The sequence below is a fragment of the Nyctereutes procyonoides genome, unplaced genomic scaffold, assembly GCF_905146905.1.
Source record: "Nyctereutes procyonoides isolate TBG_1078 unplaced genomic scaffold, NYPRO_anot_genome, whole genome shotgun sequence".
Lineage (NCBI taxonomy): Eukaryota > Metazoa > Chordata > Mammalia > Carnivora > Canidae > Nyctereutes > Nyctereutes procyonoides.
In genome coordinates, this window is record NW_026575041.1 from 26,747,745 (window position 1) to 26,769,010 (window position 21,266).

Genomic DNA, 21,266 nt, shown 5'->3' on the forward strand with positions numbered 1-21,266 from the left:
TTATTTTGTATTGGTGTTCAATTTGCCAACATACAGAATAACACCCAGTGCTCATCCCGTCAAGTGCCCCCCTCAGTGCCCACCACCCATTCACCCCCACCCCCCGCCCTCCTCCCCTTCCACCACCCCTATTTCTTTTCCCAGAGTCAGGAGTCTTCATGTTCTGTCTCCCTTTCTGATATTTCCTACCCATTTCTTCTCCCTTCCCTTCCATTCCCTTTCACTATTATTTATATTCCCCAAATGAATGAGACCATATAATGTTTGTCCTTCTCCGATTGGCTCATTTCACACAGCATAATACCCTCCAGTTCCATCCACGTGGAAGCAAATGGCGGGTATTTGTCGTTTCTAATGGCTGAGTAATATTCCATTGTATACATAAACCACATCTTCTTTATCCATTCATCTTTCGATGGACACCGAGGCTCCTTCCACAGTTTGGCTATTGTGGACATGGCTGCTAGAAACATCGGGGTGCAGGTGCCCCGGCGTTTCATTGCATCTGTATCTTTGGGGTAAATCCCCAACAGTGCAATTGCCGGGTCGTAGGGCAGGTCTATTTTTAACTTTTTGAGGAACCTCCACACAGTTTTCCAGAGTGGCTGCACCAGTTCACATTCCCACCAACAGTGTAAGAGGGTTCCCTTTTCTCCGCATCCTCTCCAACATTTGTGGTTCCCCACCTTGTTAATTTTCCCCATTCTCACTGGTGTGAGGTGGTATCTCACTGTGGTTTTGATTTGTATTTCCCTGATGGCAAGCAGAGCAGCAATAAATGGTGCTGGGAAAATTGGACATCCACATGCAGAAGAATGAAACTAGACCACTCTCTTGCACCATACACAAAGATAAACTCAAAATGGATGAAAGATCTAAATGTGAGACAAGATTCCATCAAAATCCTAGAGGAGAACACAGGCAACACCCTTTTTAAACTCGGCCACTTTAACTTCTTGCAAGATACATCCACAAAGGCAAAAGAAACAAAAGCAAAAATGAACTATTGGGACTTCATCAAGATAAGAAGCTTTTGCACAGCAAAGGATCCACCTCTTTTCAATTCCAATTTTGCCTGTTTTGCAGAAGATCATTAGCCCAGCACTGATGAATTTAAAGGAGGGAGAAGCAAAGAGGTAAATCTGGAGTTGGGAGGCTGTGATCAGAGATGTCTATTAAGGAACAACAATATGACATAGCCTAAATATTTGTGTTATGGAGAGATTTTTGGTAGCCATGTAGAGGATAGATTCAAGGGAGTAAATAGGGAGTTACAGAAAAATTTGGAAACTATTGCTAAAGGCCATGTGAGAGATGATAAAAGTCTGAAATAAGTCAACAGGAAGATTTATAGTGGAGGGACTACATCAGAGAAATATTTAAAGTGTAAAATCAAAGAGATTTGGCAATTGATTATAAGTAAATAGGAAGAAGTTGCCTCACAGATGTTTCAGTATTTTTGCAGGAATGGTGGATGATAACAGTATTACTGAGACAGAACAGACGCAGAGAAATAGGGTAGGGACAAAAACCTAACAGGCTCATTGAAAGCTAGATTAAATTATTCAGATGTATTAAAACATTAATAAATTATCACTATCGGGATCCCTGGGTGGCTCAGCGGTTTAGCGCCTGCCTTCCGCCCAGGCTGTGATCCTGGAGACCCAGGATCAAGTCCCATGTCGGGCTCCCTGCATGGAGCCTGCTTCTCCCTCTGCCTGTGTCTATGCCTCTCTCTCTGTGTGTCTCTCATGAATAAATAAACAAAATCTTTAAAAAATATAAATTATCACTATCATCTTCAGGAACAGATTTTCATTCTTTATTCCTTTCTTAGTCAATTTCATAACTTTGTAAAGAAATTTTCATACTACTTAAATATTTGACCTACTATATTTCACTCCAGGCTTTTGTTTCATGTTAATCTCTAATTTGAAATTTTTACATCATAATAAAACACTTAATTCATTTGTTCTTTTTTAAAAAACATATTCCACTTACATTTACATGTTTGTGTCTACTTTACCCTACCCTTTATTTTGGGGGCGGGGTTGCTTGTTTTCTTTTTTGCAGTCTGGGATTAATAAGAAATAAAAATAAAGGAAAATTTTTAGTAGATTATAATATAAAAGGCAAATCTTGCTGAAATAGCTTAAAACTTTTGAAATTTTACCAATATTTATAGCAGAAAGTATATTATTTCCATTTAACAGATTGAAAAACAACTCAGAAAAATAGCTTTTAAAATAACCACCTCTTAGAGGGCTTATCTGTGATAAATGTACACTGTTAAATTGACTTGAACATGCCTGGTACAGAAGTGTGATTTTTTTCCCCATTAATTGTAATATCATTCATTACTTTATACTGAAACAAAGACAGGAACACTAAGATCAAATTCCCATTGATGATAATGATCAGGTAAAGTCAGTACATTTGCAATGATGATCAAAATGAAAAACTTCACATAGAAAGTGATGGATGATCCTTAATTGCGTTTAACAAGTAGTAAAGAAAAATACCCTTTCCTTTTAAGTGACTTGACCTGATAATTTCTGGCAAAAATTCTGTTACAAGCTGTTCAATCCTTAATGCTTAAAGAAGTGTATGCTAACACATGGCATGCAAGACCTAAGTTCTCCTGTATTACCTCCAGAGTTTTGATAAAATATATAGGTTATGCTGCTATAAAAACTGTCGTGTACTGAAACATTTAATTAACAACAAAGGTGGAACATTAAATATCTCAGCACCTTCTAACACAAAGTATGAGTGAACTTTGAGGAGTACAAAAAAACTACAGCATAAGTATAATCACCAACATGCATATGATTTTTTTCATGAATAAGGACTTGATGGCTAATGATTTAAGAGGGCACAGTTCCATTTGTATCAATTCCATAATTTAAATTTCTATAAACACTATTTAAGCATCCCTCTGGATGAAGCATTATGGTTTCAAGTAGGCACAAAGATTAGAAATATGTTTCTACCTTTAACGCTTGCAATCTGGTGAGACAGAAAATGAGAACATAATTACAACTCAGAGTGATAGTACGGTTGACAAAGGCAAAGGTGATGTGATTGAGCCAAGGGGCCAATGACTCAGTCTGGGAAGGACAGGGAACTTATCCTTGGGGAAGTGACAGGTAATTATAATCCTGAAGGCTAGTTAGGGACCAGCCAACTGACCAGCCTAGTTAGGGATGAAACTGTGGGGAATGAAGAGGATCTTTGGGTTGGGAAACAATATGGGCAAAAGGAGGCAGGATACTGAGCAAAAAGCATTGTGAGTATTGAAACTTAGAGCTGCGTGGAGAGGAAGAATGAAAGATAATATTGTAAATTCAGGAACCAATTCACAGAGGAATCTTGGATGTTAAGGTTAAGAAGTTTGAACTTTGTTATGAAAAGGAAAGGGAATAATAATATAATTGACTATAATTATTTTTAGAAAGATGATTCTGGTGGCAGAAAAGGACTGTTTGGTGGTTGGGGGAAACCAGCAATAGGGTTACTAAAAGAGCTACAGTTGAAATCTAGGAAACCTCAACTAATTTAGGGAAGTAGCAGTGGAAGTAGTATATATAATCAATCATATATTTATATTTAGTAAGTGGAGTTGACAGAATTTGATAACTAACTGGACAAGAGGTGAAGGAGAAAATTGAGCCTAGTATGATACCCAAGATTCTATCTTTTTTTAAAAAAAATTTTTGTTGGAGTTCAATTTGCCAACATATAGCATAACCCCCAGTGCTCATCCCGCCAAGTGCCCCCCTCATTGCCCAAGATTCTATCTGATGCACTATTTCAAGATAAAGAAAAAGGTTTTAGGTTTATGGAGAAGGCCATGCTGACCTGGAAATCATCCAGGTGGAAATATATAATAAATAATTGAAATACCTGGTTCAATAGTTCATTAGAGGGTCTAGGTTGATACTTACATATTTAGGAATCACCAGAATATAGTGGTAGCTGAAGACAAGGTTGTGAATGGGCTCATCTAGTGTGTGTAGAGTTAGAAACTACTGGAGTAAATGCCAAATTTATCATGTGAATGGAAAAACACATCCAAAAAGGAAACAAAATGTGCACATTGAGAGAAACATATCTACCTGAAGGGAAATGATAAATGCCAAAGTAAGAGTATCAGCAAGAAATGGTACTTTGTCAAGGCTTCAAGGGCATGCAAACCATATTAAAATCTGAAGGTATTTATTATATTTGATAAAAAATTTTGTTGGCATCAGCAATAGTAATTCAGTGGAACAGGAGGCTAGAAAAAAGTCATCTTTGAGAGGCTTCATAAAAGTATTACCAAAGCTTGACTTTACTCATAGGCTAATTTCATTTCTTTCCCAACACTTTTTTTTGGGGGGCAGTAATTTGATTTATTCATTTTATTTGGGATGAAAGAAAATATTCTTTGTCACATATGTAGTGGCTGTCCCTGACTCAAAAGCTATTTTGGGATACTTCGAAGGCAGTAAGCAAGGCAAAAGATTGTTCCAGTGTTCTGATACTGTTGATTGCAAGTAGTCTGGCTAACTAGGATGAAGAAGTAAGATATGTATTAAAAAATGCAATGTTTAAAAATGTTAAAGCATTGATCCTCATAGATTTTTTCACAAAATAAACAAGAATAAACAAGAATCAGGACAAAATTTATAAAAAGGAAATATTTCCCTCAAACCTGTCACATAAATTCTGCTATAATATCCTGATATAAAGGATAAAGAATATTTCAAAATGAAATTGAATTGGTAATAAGTACTTATTAATTTAATTTCCAAAGCTGGCCTTGACTTTCAAGATCCTCCTTGATCAACCCATAACTTATGCCTCTAAATTTCCTTCACTTACTCTCCCCAACATAAATTTATTATCAGTAACTTCCTAATACTTGGGTGACGAAACCCCCAGGATGCCAATACTTACTGTAGTAGTGTTTGAGAAAACATATTTACAAATGTATTTTCTCAATTAAATGTTTTCATTACTATGCTTTGGAGGAAGGTATGATAATACTTTTTTATGTTACAAAGGGACCCTTATACTTGAAAAGATGGAGAATCACTGTTACGCTAGTCTATTTCATTATTCACCAAACATCATGGTTTCCTTATTTTACATTATAAGTTACACTATTCCAAAGTCTCATTTCTCCTTCAAGTTGAAATGTAATTAACACTTTGTCTCTGAAGCCTTCTCTGGTTCCCTGAAGCCAAAAGTGTCTTCTGTCTCTCTTATCTTTATATTTGTATCTTATGTCACATTCACACATCACTATAGTTGTTTGAGTATCTTATTTATTCCACTGGATTGAAAGTTCCTTCAGAGAAGAAATATATCTTAACTAACATACAGAGTTTATATTTTAAAAAAATTTAACTAACATACCGTGTTATATTAGTTTTAGGTATACAACATAATGATTTAACAATTTTGTACATTATACAAGGCTCCCCCACTGTTAAGTATAGTCACCATCTGTACAATGTTCACACACTATTACTGGCTTTATTCTCTTTACTATAATTTTCATCTCCATGACTTCTTTATTTCATAACTGGAAATTTGTACCTATTAGAGCCCTCTATTTCACATGTCCCTCTAGCAACTTCCTCTCTGGCAACCACCAATTTGTTCTCTATTTTGAGTCTTTTTTTTTTTTTTTTTTGGTCTCTTCGTTTTTTTTTTTTTAATTCCACATATAACTGAAATCATATAGTATTTTTCTTTTTCTGATATATTTCACTTAGAATAATACCTGTTAAGTCCACCTATGTTGTTGCAAACGGTACAATCTCGCTTTTTAAATATATGACATGTTCTATATTTATTCATTTATTAATGGGGCACTTGGGCTGCTTCCAGTCTTTGCTATTGTAAATAATCTGCAGTAAACAGCAGATATATATATATATATATATATATATCTTTTCAAATTAGTGTTTTAATTTTCTTTTAAGTTTTTAATTTTAATCCAGTATAATTAACATACAGTATTATATACTTTCAAGTGTACAATATAGTGATGCAGCACTTCCATACATTATCCAGTGCTTCTCATGAGAAATGTACTCTTTAATCCCCATCACCTATTTCATCTATCCCCCCATCCATCACCCCTCTGGTAACCTTCAGTTTGTTCTCTATAGTTAAGAGTCTATTTCTTGGTTTCTCTCTCTCTCTCTCTCTCTCTCTCTCACTCTTTTTCCTTTGCTCTTTGCTTTGTTTCTTAAATTGCAAAGATGAGTGAAATCACATGGCATTTGTCTTTCTCTGACTGATTCGTTTCACTTAGCATAATACTCTTTAGCTCCATCCATGTTGTTGCAAATGGCAAGATTTCATTCTTTTTAATAGCTGAATAGTATTCCATTGTGTGTGTGTGTGTGTATATACACATACATATATATACCAATATTCTTTATCCATTCATCTATCGATGGACGCTTAGCCTGCTTCCATAATTTGGCTATTGTAAATACTTCTGCAATAAACATAGAGGTGTATATATCCTTTTGAAATAGTGTTTTGCATTCTCTGGGTAGATACCCAGAAATATCATTACTGGATCATATGATATTTCTATCTTTATCTTTTGGAGGAAACTCCATACTATTTTCTACAGTGATTGCACCAATTTACATTCCCACCAATAGTATGTGAGGGTTCCTTTTTCTCCATATCCTTGCCAACATTTGTTATTTATTGTCCTTTTTATTTTAGTCATTCTGACAGATGTGAAGTGATATCTCATCATGATTTTGGTTTCTATTTCCCAGATGATGAGTGATGCTGAACATCTTTACATGTGTCTGTTAGCCAACTGGATGTCTTCTTTGAAGAAATAAATGTCCATTCATGTCTTCTGCCAATTTTTAAATTGGGATATTTGGGTTTTTTGATGTTGAGTTGGCGTAAGTTCTTTACATATTTTGGATACTGATATTTTATCAGATATGTCATTTTTTATTTCTATTTATTTTTTATTTTTTTAATTTATTTTTAATTTATTTATGATAGTCACACAGAGAGAGAGAGAGAGAGAGGCAAAGACATAGGCAGAGGGAGAAGCAGGCTCCATGCATTGGGAGCCCGACGTGGGATTTGATCCCGGGTCTCCAGGATCGTACCCTGGGCCAAAGGCAGGCGCCAAACCGCTGCGCCACCCAGGGATCCCCAGATATGTCATTTGCAAATAGCTTCTCTCATTCAGTAGGTTGTGTTTTAGTTTTGTTAGTTGTTTTCTTTTTTTTTTTTTTAATTTTTTAATTATTTTTTTAAAACTCTTTTTTTTTTAAGATTTTATTTATTTATTCATGAGAGACACAGAGAGAGGGAGGCAGAGACTTAGGCAGAGGGAGAAGCAGGCTCCATGCAGGGAGCCTGATGTGGGACTCGATCCCGGGTCTCCAGGATCATGCCTTGATCTGAAGGCAGGCGCTTAACTGCTGAGCCATCCAGGCATCCCAGTTGTTTTCCTTTTTTGTGCAGAAGTTTATTTTGATGTACTCCCAATAGTTTATTTTTTGCCTTTGTTTCCCATGCCCCAGAAGACACATCTAAAAAATTGTCATTGGGATCCCTGGGTGGCGCAGCGGTTTGGCGCCTGCCTTTGGCCCAGGGCACGATCCTGGAGACCCGGGATCGAATCCCACGTCAGGTTCCCGGTATATGGAGCCTGCTTCTCCCTCTGCCTGTGTCTCTGCCTCTCTCTCTCTCTCTCTCTCTCTCTCTGTATGACTATCGTTAAAAAAAAAATTAAAAAATTGTCATTAGGGTTGATGTCAAAGAAATTATTGTCTGTATCTCTTCTCAGATTTTTATGGTTTCAGCTCTCACATTTAGGTCCTAATCCATTGTGCGTTTATTTTTGTGTATAGTGTTAGCAAGTGGTCCAGTTTCATTCTGCTGCATGTCCAGTTTTCCCAACATCATTTGTTGAAAAGATTTTTTCCAATTATATATTCTTTCCCTCTTTGTTGAAGATTAATTGGTCATATAGTTGTGGGTTTACTCCTGGGCTTTCTATTCAGTTCCTTTGATTTATGTGTATGATTCCATGGCAGTACCTTGCTTAGATTGTCTAGATTGCTGCAATTTTGTACTATTTCTTAAAGTCTGGGATTGTGAACTCTTCAGCTTTGTTCTTCTTTCTCAAGATTGCTTTGGTTATTTCGGTTCATCTGTGAACACAAATTTTAGGACTGTTTGTTCTAGTTCTGTGGAAAATGCTGCCATTATTTGGATAGGGTTTGCATTAAATCTGTAGCTTGCTTTGGGTAATATGAACATCCAATCCATGAGTATGGAATATCTTTTCATTTGTGCCATCTTCAAGTTCCTTCATCGGTATTTCAGAGTACAGGTTCTCACCTTCCTTGGTTATGCTTATTCCTAGATATCTTATTCTTTTTGGTACAGTTGTAAATGGTGATGTTTTCTTAATTTCTCTTTCTGCTACTTCATTATGATTGTATAGAAATGCAACTGATTTCTATATATTAATTTTGTATCTTGAAGCTTTATTAAATAGTTTATCAGTTCTAATAGTTTTGGGTAGACGTTTTAGAGTTTTCTATATATAATATCATGCCATCTGTGTAAAATGACAGGTTTTTTTCTTCCTCACCAATTTGGATGTCTTGTATTTCTTTTTCTTGTCTGAATTGCTGAAGCTGTGACTTCTAGTACTATATTGCATAACAGTGGTAAGAGTGGAATTCCTTGTCTTGTTCCTGATCTTAGAAAAAAGGCTCTCAGTTTTTACTATTAAGTAGATGTTACCTGTGGGTTTTTCAAAAGTCTTTATTAGATTGAAATATGTTCCCTTTAAACTTTTTCTGTTGAGTTTATGATGAAGAGATGTTGTAATTTCTTAAATGCTTTTCTGCATCTATTAAGATAATATTGTTTTTATCTTTTCTCTTTTTAATGTAATGTATCACATTAATTTTGTATTATTGAACCAAACTTGTATCCCTGAAATAAGTTTTATTTGATCATGCTGAATAATTTTTAAATGTATTATTGAATTCAATTTGTTAATATTTTGTCAAGGATTCTTGTATACATGTATTTATCAGAGATATTGGCCTGCAGTTACCTTTTTTTGTAGCACCTTTATTTGGTTTTGGCATCAAGGTAATGCTGGTCTTGTAGAATGAATTTGGAAGTTTCTTTCCTCTTTATTTTTTGGAAAAAAATTGAAAACCAAAAGGTATTAACTCTTTTTTAAATGCTAGTTAGAATTCACCTGTGAAGCCATCTTGTCCTGGACTTCTGTTTGTTCTGTTTTTTTATTACTGATTCAATTTCCTTACTAGTAATTAGTCTGTTCAAATTTTCTATTTCTTCCTGATTCAGTTTTATAAAGTTATATGTTTCTAGGAGTTTATTCATTTCTTCTAGGTTATCCAATATGCTGGCATGTAAGTTTTCACAATACTCTCTTATATTCCTTTACATTTCTGTGGTTTTGGTTGTTACTTCTCCTCTTTTGTTTCTGATTTTATTTGAGTCCTCTTTTTTTCTTAGTAAATATGGCTCAAGATTATCAATTTTCCTTAATTTTCAAAAGAAAAAGCTCCGGGTTTCATTGATCTTTTGTATTACTTTTTTAGTCTCTATTTCATTTATTTCTGCCATAATATTTATTTGCTAGTTTTGGGCTCTGTTCTTTCTCTCTTTTTTAGGTGCAAAGTGTGAGATTTTTCTTGTTTCTTCATGCAGGTCTGTATCTGCAGCTCCCCCCCACCCCCGAAGTTCTGCTGTGTCCTAAAGATTTTACACAGTTGTGTGTTTAATTTCTTTTACTCTGGTTTTTTTTTTTAATTTCCTCTTTGATTTCTTGGTTGACCATTCATCATTTAGAAGCATGTTATTTAGCCTCCATGTATTTATGTTCTTTCCAGATAATTTTTGGTAGCTGATTTCTAGTTTTATACTATTGTGGTGGGAAGATGAATGATATCATATTTCAATCTTCTTGAATACTGAGAATTGTATTGTGGCCTCAAGTGATTTATCACAGAAAACGTCACATGTATACTTGAAAGAATGAGTTTTCTGCTGTTTTGGGATGAAATATTATGTATATATTTGTAAGGTCCATCTGGACTAATGTGTCACTCAAAGCCATTGTTTCTTTGTTAATTGTCTGATCTATCCATTGATGTAAATAGGGTGCTAAAGTCCTTATTATTATTGTATTACTGTCAATTTCTCCCTTTATGTCTGTTAAAGCTTGTTTACTACTCTAGTTTTTTATTTGCATCCATTTTCATGGTAAATGTTTTTTAATCCCTTAACTTTCAATCTGTATCTATCTTTATGTCTGAAGTGTCTCTTGTAGATAGCATACAGATGGGCCTTCTTTTTAATCCATTCCATCACCCTGTGTCTTTTGATTATTTAGTCCATTTGATTTAAAGTAATAATTGAGAAGTATGCACTCATTGCCATTTTGTTACTTGTTTTCTGGTTGTTTATGTTCTTCTCTGTTTCTTTCTTCTTTTGTTTCCTTCCTTATGGTTTGATGGCTTTCTTTAGTGTTATGCTTGGATTCCTTTCTATTCGTGTGTGTATATATTATAGGTTTTAAATTTGTGGTTACTATTGGTTTCACATATAACATCTATGTGTATTGCAATCTCCATTAACTTTTTTTTTTTAATAAATTTTTACAGTTCTTTTTTTTTTTTAATTTTTATTTATTTATGATAGTCACACAGTGAGAGAGAGAGAGAGAGAGGCAGAGACATAGGCAGAGGGAGAAGCAGGTTCCATGCACCGGGAGCCTGACGTGGGATTTGATCCCGGGTCTCCAGGATCGCGCCCTGGGCCAAAGGCAGGCGCCAAACCGCTGCGCCACCCAGGGATCCCTAATCTCCATTAACTTGATGATTACTTAAGTTTGGACACATTTATGTCCTATATTTTTACTCCCTTCCCCATTTTCTGCCCTGCCATATTTTACATCCTTTTATTTTGTGACTTCCTAGATCTATTTTTGTAGACATAATTGATTTTACTGTTCTTGTGCCTTAACCTCCATACTGGGTTTGTAACTGGTCGATTTATTATTATTTTTGCAAATAAGTTTTCTTTGCCTTCTCTTTTTTTCCTTCTGGATTTCCTATAACATGAATGCTATTACAGTTAATGATGTCACTGAGTTCCCTTAACCATATTTTAATTCTTTAATTCTTTATTACTCATTTTTCTTTTTACAGTTGTTTGTTTTCCATTACTTTGTCTGTCTTCCAGATGCTGATTTGTTCTTCTACATTGTCTAATATGCTGTTGATTCTGTCTAGAGTGTTTTTTATTTCAGTTATTGAATTCTTCATCTCTGATTGGTTCTTTTTATATTTTCTATCTCTTTGTTGAAGGTCTCACTGAGATCCTCCAATCTTTTTCTTCTTTTTTTTTAATTTTAAAAAGGATTTTATTTATTCATTTGAGAGAGTAGAGAGAGTGAGAGAGCACATGAGCAGTGGGGAGGGACAGAAGGAGAGAGAGAAGCAGACTGCCCCCTGAGCAGGGAGCCCAAGATGGGGCTCAATCCCAGGACCCAAGATCATGAGCTGAAGGCAGATGCTTAACTGACTGAGCCATCCAGGCACTCCCTTCCACACTTTTTTCAAGTCCAGTGAATAGCTTTATGGCATTACTGAATTTTTTTAACAGGCATAATACTTATTTCCATTTCATTTAGTTCTTTTGCTGTGATTTTGTCCAGTTCTTTCATTTGGGGCATATTCCTCTGCCACATTCTGTCTAACTCTGTTTGTTTATAGGCATTAGGATGGTTAGCTATGTTTCCTGGTATTAAAAGTAGTGGCCTTGTGAGGAAGAGGTCTTGTGGTGTCTAGTAGTCAATGTCCCCTGTTCACCAGAACCATGTGCTCCAGAGGTGTCTCCTGGATATGGGCTGTGTGAGCACTACATTTGTGGCTGAGCCACTAGCTGACTTAATTCTTAGTCCAGTCAGCTGCAATGACTGGCTTTACCTGTTGTGGTTTCATAGGACAGGGTTTGGTCCCTGTGCTTCTGTGGGGTGTGTCTGAGATAACCATGGGCTTGTTGGAGGGCAATGCCAGCAGTCAGGCTAGCTGTTTGCACTCTGTGCTGCAATTAAATGGACATCAGTTGGCAGAGTGCTCTCCATATGTGGCCCCCTGAGGAGCTTTCTGTGGTAGTTGGGGCTGGCAGTCAGACCAGATTTTTCCACTCAGTATGTCTGCCACAGCTACAGGCAAAGTAAACAGGGTGTTATCACTGTGTGGCCAGCTAAAATGGTCAGCTGCTGGAACTGCCCATGTGCTGGGTGTGGGGTTATTTCCTACTATCCCCAGGGCAGGAGTTACTTTGGAGTGGTGTCAGTCCCTCCTGGGGCTGCTGCACAGTGTGTCAGGGCAGGATCCCTTTTGAGGAATGCTTGCTGAAGTGGGCAAGATGGAAGGGGTGAGTCTGCCTGGGAACATAAATTGGGTACATGCTGCTAGTAAGATAGGTGGTGCTCCTTCTGGTATCCAAAAGTATCTAGCAGTCTAGAGTGAGGCTGGTGGAGAAGAAGAGAGATGGTGTCTGCCAGCACTTTTGTTCCTGAAGAAATCTCCTGTAGATCTATGTTCCTCTAGCCCATGTTCTAAGATTAGTAATATACTCTCCACATATACCCCAGGTACTATTCAAACTGCTGCTATATGCTGTGTTGGGTCAGTTGGGTTATTTATTATATTAACTCTTTAAGGAGGGAAGATTAGTTTCTTATTCGCCTTTAGCCCTCCTAGAGCTAAGCCCACTGATTTTTTTAATATATCCAGAGTTAGGCCCAATTGATTTTCAAAGCTTGCCAAGTTAACCCCTGTTGGTTTTCAAAGCTAGAGGTTATGAGGATTCATCTTCCCAGTGCTTGTCCCCAGTGCTGAGGGTGTCCAGTAGGGGGCCTGTTCCTGTCATTTCTCTGTGCTTGTAATGTCTCTCCCATTTGTGGTTAGTCTTGCTGGGGCTTTGGATCTCAACCATGTTTCTGCCCTCTTCTTATTTTCAATGTGGCCTCATCTCCACGAATAACTGTGGAAGCTATGTTCTGCTGGGCTTCATGTCATTTTCAGAGTGAGTTATACAGATATAGTGTGTATTCCTAGGATGAAGTGAGCTCAAGATCCTCCACTTCCTCCATTCTCCTGAACTTTATCTTGTTCATTTTTTTAAATTTTGCAAATATTGTGTTACTTCAAACTCAAAATAATAAAATATTTTAGCTATAACTGAAGTTATAGCTAAAAGTAAAAAAATCATTCACATAATAGATATAATATGTCAGATGTAACGTGTCCTAAGAGATCATTTTTTTAAGATTTTTATTTATTTATTCATTCATGATAGACAGACAGACAGAGAGAGAGAGAGAGAGAGGCAGAGACACAGGCAGAGGGAGAAGCAGGCTCCATGTCGGGAGCCTGATGTGGGACTCGATCCTGGGACTCCAGGATCGTGCCCTGGGCCAAAGGCAGACGCCAAACCGCTAAAGCCACCCAGGGATCCCCTAAGAGGTCATTTTAAATGTGTTATGAGACTAAAGCATCTTGCAAGTCTCCATTATTAGGAGCAATGATATCTCTAAAATATCATGAGAGATGTAAGACAAGCTGCAATTACTATAATGGGCCAAGATAATAGAAGAGCGCAGACAAAGAAGAAATGAAGAGGCCTTGACCAGGCAACTAGCATCCCTTCGGGGACCTGTACTTATATGCCTTTGAGCCTTCTGGCACATTGTTACCTTAGTTATGATTATTTTGCATCTGATCTTAATCTGACTTCCAAAATATTCTTTCCTATTGTATTGACCTGTCAACATGTTTTACTAGCAGCATCTCTTTTGCACTATAAATAAGTAAACTGACATTCTGACTTAATTTTTTTGTATATTTTTTATTGGAGTTCGATTTGCCAACATGTAGCATAACACCCAGTGCTCATCCCGTCAAGTGCCCCGCTCAGTGCCTGTCACCCAATCATCCCATCTCCCTGCACCTCCCTTTCCACTATCCCTTGTTCATGACATCCTGACTTAATAGGTCTCATTTAACAAAAGTTTTATCTTTCATAGGCCAAGCAACATGTAGAGTGAATGGATAAAATACGTTTCTCTCATGTGCAAAATTGATGACCCAATGCTATGATGTGTTGCACTAAAATGTGTTCACACTATGAGCCCACACTTCTGGCTTTCCTTTCTAACACTATTGTTTAATCATTAGGCCATGCACAGAGCAGGTATGCAACAGACACTTACTGACTGAATCAAGTGAGTCAAAACTGTATTCTAGCTTAAAGTCAATTGAAAAGTTTTGATTAGCTAATGATACCAGATTACTTTACATGTATGAGCCCTTTCAAAGAGTTAAATATAATCACTCTGTTTCATTGACCATTTTCATCATTCATGCTGTATGCAGACCATGCATACGTAGATCATGGGCCACACAGTCATTTGCTCATTTAAATTATCAAATTAGATTATCGAGTAAGCTTCTCTTATTGTTACAGTTAATGGAAATGGTACCTATAATACTAGTGGATGCCACCATTCTTTTTTACTTACATACAAATTACATTTTTGCAACATTAAAAAAATTGCCTCTAAATTCAGTGTAAAAATTTCCTCCCATTCTTTTGAGAATGTGAGGATGAAAAAAATCTTCACAGGTAGGAGGCATTGGTGGCTCAGCAGTTGAGCAACTGCCTTCACCCCAGGACGTGATCCTGGAGTCCCAGCATTGGGCTCCCTGAATGGAGCCTCTCTGCCTGTGTCTCTGCCTCTCTCTGTGTGTCTCTCATGAATGAATAAATAAAATCTTAAAAAAAAAGAAAATGAAAAATCTTCACAGGTAAATATTCCAACTTAAAATGTTCACTAGCTTTTACCCAAAGTGAATACACTATCTTTTATGCTATAACTGGTTCTTTTCTAACTTTACCAACTGATAGTAGAATATTTTTCAACAGTAAAGAACCTCCAAAATGCAAAAAAAGTAAGCCATATCAATCAAAATCAAAGAAACTATCTTTTCTAAATAATATAAAAACTAAGAAAAGTTAAACCCATGTTTAAATACTCCTACTTTTAAACAGAAAAAAAAATCAATCCTATTGTAATATCTTAATTTAATATTTATCAAATTTGATAACCACTTTACAGTAAGTTTTAAAAATTCAGAAATTTTCTAATGTTAAAAAAATTACCTGCCCAAGACTTTCAGCAACAATGAAGCTAATAAGAACTTGGGTATTTGGATTTCTCTATAAAATTACTTATTATCTCCATAGAGCAGTGAATTTTATTACATTTTTTCTCAACCTGTATTGTTTAAAAAAGATCCAACAAATAGGAATCTATTTTTCTTTCTGTTTCACATAACCTTGAATTTTGAATAACAAGTGATCTATTGAATTTCAAATCCTTCAGGCAAAATAATAACAAAAGTATATTAAGGAAAATTGAGAAAAGAATCTTTAAGAAAGACTACTGAATTTACCTGGAGACTAAATGGCACAATATGCTTAATTCTTGATCAGATACTGGAAAAATCAACGGGTCCAAAAAAGTATAAGAATATCTTTGGTGTGAAGAGAATATAATTTTTAAAAATGCACTATTTTTAATTATGGGATTAATGGCTACCCATGTATTCTCCTGGCTCTGTAGTCTCGGATTTAGCCAAGTAAAAGCTGCATCCTTGTATGGCTTTGTGCTGAGGAAGCAAAACTAATTTTTAAATAAAGTGATTTAAATTCTTTCATGATGGTACAAGCCAGATTCTCACTGTTATCTGCTTTGTCTGAAATAAATTAGAGAAAATAGTGACTAGAAGGAAATTCATTTGCCTATACCCAAATTATTTATATATATTTGTAAATTATGTTTCTCTTTTTAAAAGATTTTATTTATATATTCATGAGGGACACAGAAAGAGAGTCAGAGACATAGGCAGAGAGAGAAGCAGGCACCCTGTGGAGAGCCTGATGTGGGAACTCCCTCCCAGGACCCTAGTATCATGACCTGAGCCAAAGGCAGACGCTCAACCACTGAGCCATTCAGGTGCCTCTGTAAATTATGTTTCTTAAATAACTTTAAATACCCCACTCTACTCTGAATACTATCCATAAATTTTATTATACTATTCATATAATGTGTTATATGAATAGACACATTCAGTTTTATTTTCAGCTGTTTGAGGTTGGTTAAATAAGCACTTAGAATGAACTAAACACTTTTAAGATGGTCAATTTGTCTTTCTCTAAATTTCTATAACATCTGTGCTTGAACACATAAACTTATGCTGTTACCTGAATGCTTCATGCATGTAATTCTCGAATCATCAAGACTCAAAGTATTATATATGACTTTGGTATTTCCATAGGACACAGTAGGATCCTAGACAAGTATTTTGAACTGCTGAAATGCATACTATCACATGCTGTTTATACAATGTTTAATTTACCGTACAGACTTTAACAATCTACTAGTACAAGAAATATGGTAAAATTTTCATTGTATCTTATATACAAATTATTATTACCTGGCAATGATTTAGACCACTTGACTACTGAAAGAAGTTGTCTCTCGCCTAGTTGATTAAGACTCGTCAGCAAAGAACTGGAGGTATCAGGTTTGGTGTTGTCATGTCCTGCATAGATCACATCTGGTTCAATGCTCATTAGCAGGTTAATCAATGGGGGAATTAACTGTATATCTTGACTTGGTGAAAAAGATATTCTTTGGCTTAGAGCTTGGCTTTCATTTGGAATGCCCACAGGTTGTGGGAGAGCAACAGTATCCAATGTTCTCATAACTCTGACTTTATTGAACTTTTTAAATTTTCGACCTATAAAGAAAAAAAGAGAAAAGATCATGTAAATACATATCAACTAAATCTTCCAGCAGACTGTTATTTTTCTTAAGTCTTAGAATTATAGCATTGTAGGTCTTAGCATCAATCTAATAAAATGAAATTGAATAAGTAAAATGTTAGGTTTCAGACTTGGATTGAAGATTAATTATACCAGCATTTCCTGGGTTGGTGTGGTGTGAATATTTAAACCAGTATCTAATGGAGGATTAAGGAACTTTGCAAGCAACATGTATGAAAAGACAAATGGCATCTAGTAGAATCTAAGCTCAACTAAACTGCCTCCCAAAAGCTAATACTACATATTAAATTACTTAAAACATAGCTTTCAGTAAATGTTGAATCTTTATTTGGGTTTTATTTTTTTAGGAATTTGTTGAGAGCTAGCCCAGAGTAGTGTAAGATGATGGGGTAGGAGAATCTTGAGCTCACTCTGTCCCACAGGCATACTGAGATAGCAGCTACATCTATTCAACCAACTCTGAAAATGACCTGAAGACTGGCAGAACAGACCTTCCACAGTTATTTGTGGAGAGGAGGGCACACTGAAAAGCATAAGAGGGTTGGAGACACAAATGGGAACTGAGCCTTTAGTGGGACTGACCACAAAAGGGAGAGGCATCACAAGCATGGAAAAACAGGAGAATCAGACTCCCTTGAGCTGGGCACTCCTAGCACTGGGCACCTGCACTGGGAAAATGGCATATAACACTGGGCTTTCAATACCAGTGTGGCTTAATTTCAATACCAGTGGGCTAAATGCCTATTCTAGTAGGAACTAGTACAAATACTCTCCATCTACCTTGCTAAAATGGTGTACCCAACAACAGCATTCTCCAGTGGACCGACCCACCTCAGTAGGTATCTCTCCAAAGTGACTCTGACCCTGGAAAGGGGGTGGGAGATAACTTCATACATCAGCATGCCCATGGTTCCAGCAGATAGCCTCTTAGCTGCCTGTGCAGGGAGCAAGCCTTAACAACTTCATGCATCCGAAACTGGCAGAGTGTCTAATTGCAGACATTTGGTTTGACTGTTGGCCTCATCCACAAATGAGCCCCCAGTAACCTCAGAAAAGACCCTCAAACGTGTGTCAAAAGACCAAACTTTGTCCAGTGTGCCCACAGCAGGCAAACTGGGTCATTGCAGCTGGCTGGGCTGGAAGCAACTGCAGATTAGCCACAACAGCAGGTATACACAGCAAATAAAAGGGCAGCCCTGGAGCACATGGTTCTGGTGACCAGGGGGGATTGTGCTGTGGTGTACCACAGGACCTCTTCTTCACAAGGTCACTACTTTCAATACCAGGAAACATACCTGACCTACCTAATATATATAAACAAACATAGGAGATAGGCAAAATGAAGACACAGAGAAATATTTCCCAAATGAAGGAACAAGACAAAATTACAGCAAAAGCGCTAAATAAAATGAAAATAACCAATGTATGATAAATAATTCAAAGTAATAGTCAAATCTCTGGACTTGAGAAAAGTGTGGATAATTTGTTAGATCTTCAATAAAGAAATGGAAAGTACAAAAAGAATGAGTCAGAGACGAAGAATTCAATAACTGAAATTTTAAAAAATATACTGGAGAAATCAATAACAGACTAGAGGATGCAGAATCTGGAAGATAATGTAATGGAAGGCAACCAGGCTTAGTGGGAAGGAGAAAAAAGAATAAAAAGTGCAAAATGGTTAAGGAAACTCCATGGCATCATAAGGAGTAATAGTATTTGACTTTTAAGGATCCCAGAGGGAGACAAGAGAAAGAAGGAAAAGAAAAGTTATTTGAAGAAATAATAGTTGAAAACTTCCTTAATATGAGCAAGAGAACAGACATCCAAGTCCAGGAAGAATAGAAAGCCCCAAGCAGATGAACCACAATGATATAGACCTGGAAATCAGTAAAAAAAAGAAAAAAAGAAAAAAAGAAAGAGAGAAAGAAAGAAAGAAAGAAAGAAGAAAGAAAGAAAGAAAGAAAGAAAGAAAGAAAGAAAGAAAGAAATCAGTTACAAGAAAAATAATTGGAAAGAACACAAACACACAGAGGCTAAACAATTTATAAGTCAACTAAGGAATCACAGACGGAATAAAAAAAATACATGGACAGAAATGAAAATGAAAACAGAATGCTCCAAAATCCTTGGGGTGTAGAAAAAGCAGTTCTAAGTGGGAAGTTTATAGAAATATAGGCCTACTTCAAGAAATAAGAAAATCTCAAATAAAGAATCCAATCTTACATCTGAAGGAACTAGAAAAATAACAAATTGATCCCTAAGCTAGTAGAAAAAAATAATGATTATGGCAAAATAAAAAAAAAAATAGACTAAAAACAATAGAAAAAACAATAAAACTAAGAGCTGATTTTTAAAAAAGTAAAAAAATTTGACAAAATGTTAGAATCATCAAGGAATAATAGAGAGGATTCAAATAAATGAAAGCAGAAATAAAGGAGAAGAAATAATTGACACCACAGAAATACAATGGAGTATAAGAGACTACTACAAAAAAATACAGACCAACAAACTGGACAACCCAGAAGAAAGAGATAAATACCTGAAAACATAAACAATCTTCCAAACTGAATAAGGAAGTAAAGGGGAGGTTGAATAGACCAATTACTAGCAATAAAATTGAATAAGCAATCTAACGCTCCTAACAAACAAAAGTCCAGGACCAGATGGCCTCTCCAGTGAATTCTGTCAAACATTTAAAGAAAAGTTAATGCATATTATTTTCAAATTATTCCAAAAATTAAAAAAGGAGGAAATCTCAAATTCATCCAATGAAGCCAGGTCTAACCTGATACTAAAACCAAATAAAGATACTATAGGCCAATTTCTCTGATGAATGTAGATGCAAAAATACTCAACAAAATATTAGCCAATAGAATTCAATGATACATTAAAAATTATGCAGCATAATCAAGTGAGATTTCTTCCCGGGGATATAAGAGTGGTACAGTATTCACAAATCAATCAAAGTGATGCATCAAATAAGTAAGAAGAAGGATTAAAAACTGCATGACCACCTTGGAAGATGCAGAAAAAGTATCTGACAAAATACAACATCCATTCATAGTAAAAACTCTCAAAAAAGTGGATTTAGGAGAAATATGCCTCAACATAATAAAGGCCATATATGAAAAACCCAGAGTTTACAGCATACCCAAAGGTGAAAAACACGGGGTCTTTCCTGTACAATCAGGAACAAGACAAGGATGTCCATTCTCATCAATGTTATTCAACACTCTACTGGAAATCTTAGCACAGCAACTGGATGAGAAAAAAAGGAGCAAAAGGGATTCATATTGGTAAGGAAGAAGTAAAACTGTCACAAATTCAGATGACATGATATATATATATATATATATATATATATATATATATATATGTCCAGGAAGAATAGAACTATATATATATATATATATATATATATATATATATATATATATATATAGTTAGTTAGTTAGTTAGTTAGTTAGTTAGTTACATAGATAATAGATACTCAAGGTTCCACTAAAAACTATTAGTGGAAGTAATCAATGAATTCAGTACAGGTTCAGGATATAAAATCAATATAACAAAATCTGTTACATTTGTATACTCTAATAATGAAGTAGCAGAAAGATAAACTTAGAAACAATTCCATCTACAATCACACCAAAAATAATAAAATACCTATGAATAAATTTAATGAAGGAGGTAAAAGACCTGAACTATGAAACTTAAAGGCATTGTTCAAAGAAAATGATGACACAAACAAATAGGGAAATAAACATCTTAAAAGCCATCTACGAAAAGCCCACAGCAAATATCATTCTCAATAGGGAAGCACTGGGAGCCTTTCCCCTAAGATCAGGAACAAGACAGGGATATCCACTCTCACCACTGCTATTCAACATAGTACTGGAAGTCCTAGCCTCAGCAATCAGACAACAAAAAGACATTAAAGGCATTCAAATTGGCAAAGAAGAAGTCAAACTCTCCCTCTTCGCCGATGACATGATACTCTACGTAGAAAACTCAAAAGCCTCCACCCCAAGATTGCTAGAACTCATACAGCAATTTGGTAGCGTGGCAGGATACAAAATCAATGCCCAGAAATCAATGGCATTCCTATACACTAACAATGAGACTGAAGAAAGAGAAATTAAGGAGTCAATCCCATTGACAATTGCACCCAAAAGCATAAGATACCTAGGAATAAACCTAACCAAAGAGGTGAAGGATCTATACCCTAAAAACTATAGAACACTTCTGAAAGAAATTGAGGAAGACACAAAGAGATGGAAAAATATTCCATGCTCATGGATTGGCAGAAT

The 21,266-nt window shown here is 35.9% G+C and overlaps 1 protein-coding gene across 2 annotated transcripts in view; it reads right to left on the reverse strand.

Annotated features, from left to right (window-relative positions):
- The window catches only part of PGR (progesterone receptor), a 109,190-nt gene that overhangs the window by 14,383 nt on the left and 73,541 nt on the right, over positions 1 to 21,266 (reverse strand). The window contains exon 4 of one of the 2 annotated variants that reach the window (XM_055320794.1): positions 16,608 to 16,913. The exons of the other annotated variant lie outside the window; for it this stretch is intronic. Within the exon in view, the coding sequence (XP_055176769.1) occupies positions 16,608 to 16,913 (306 nt within the window). The remainder of the gene's footprint in view (positions 1 to 16,607; positions 16,914 to 21,266) is intronic. 2 annotated transcript variants of the gene reach the window in all.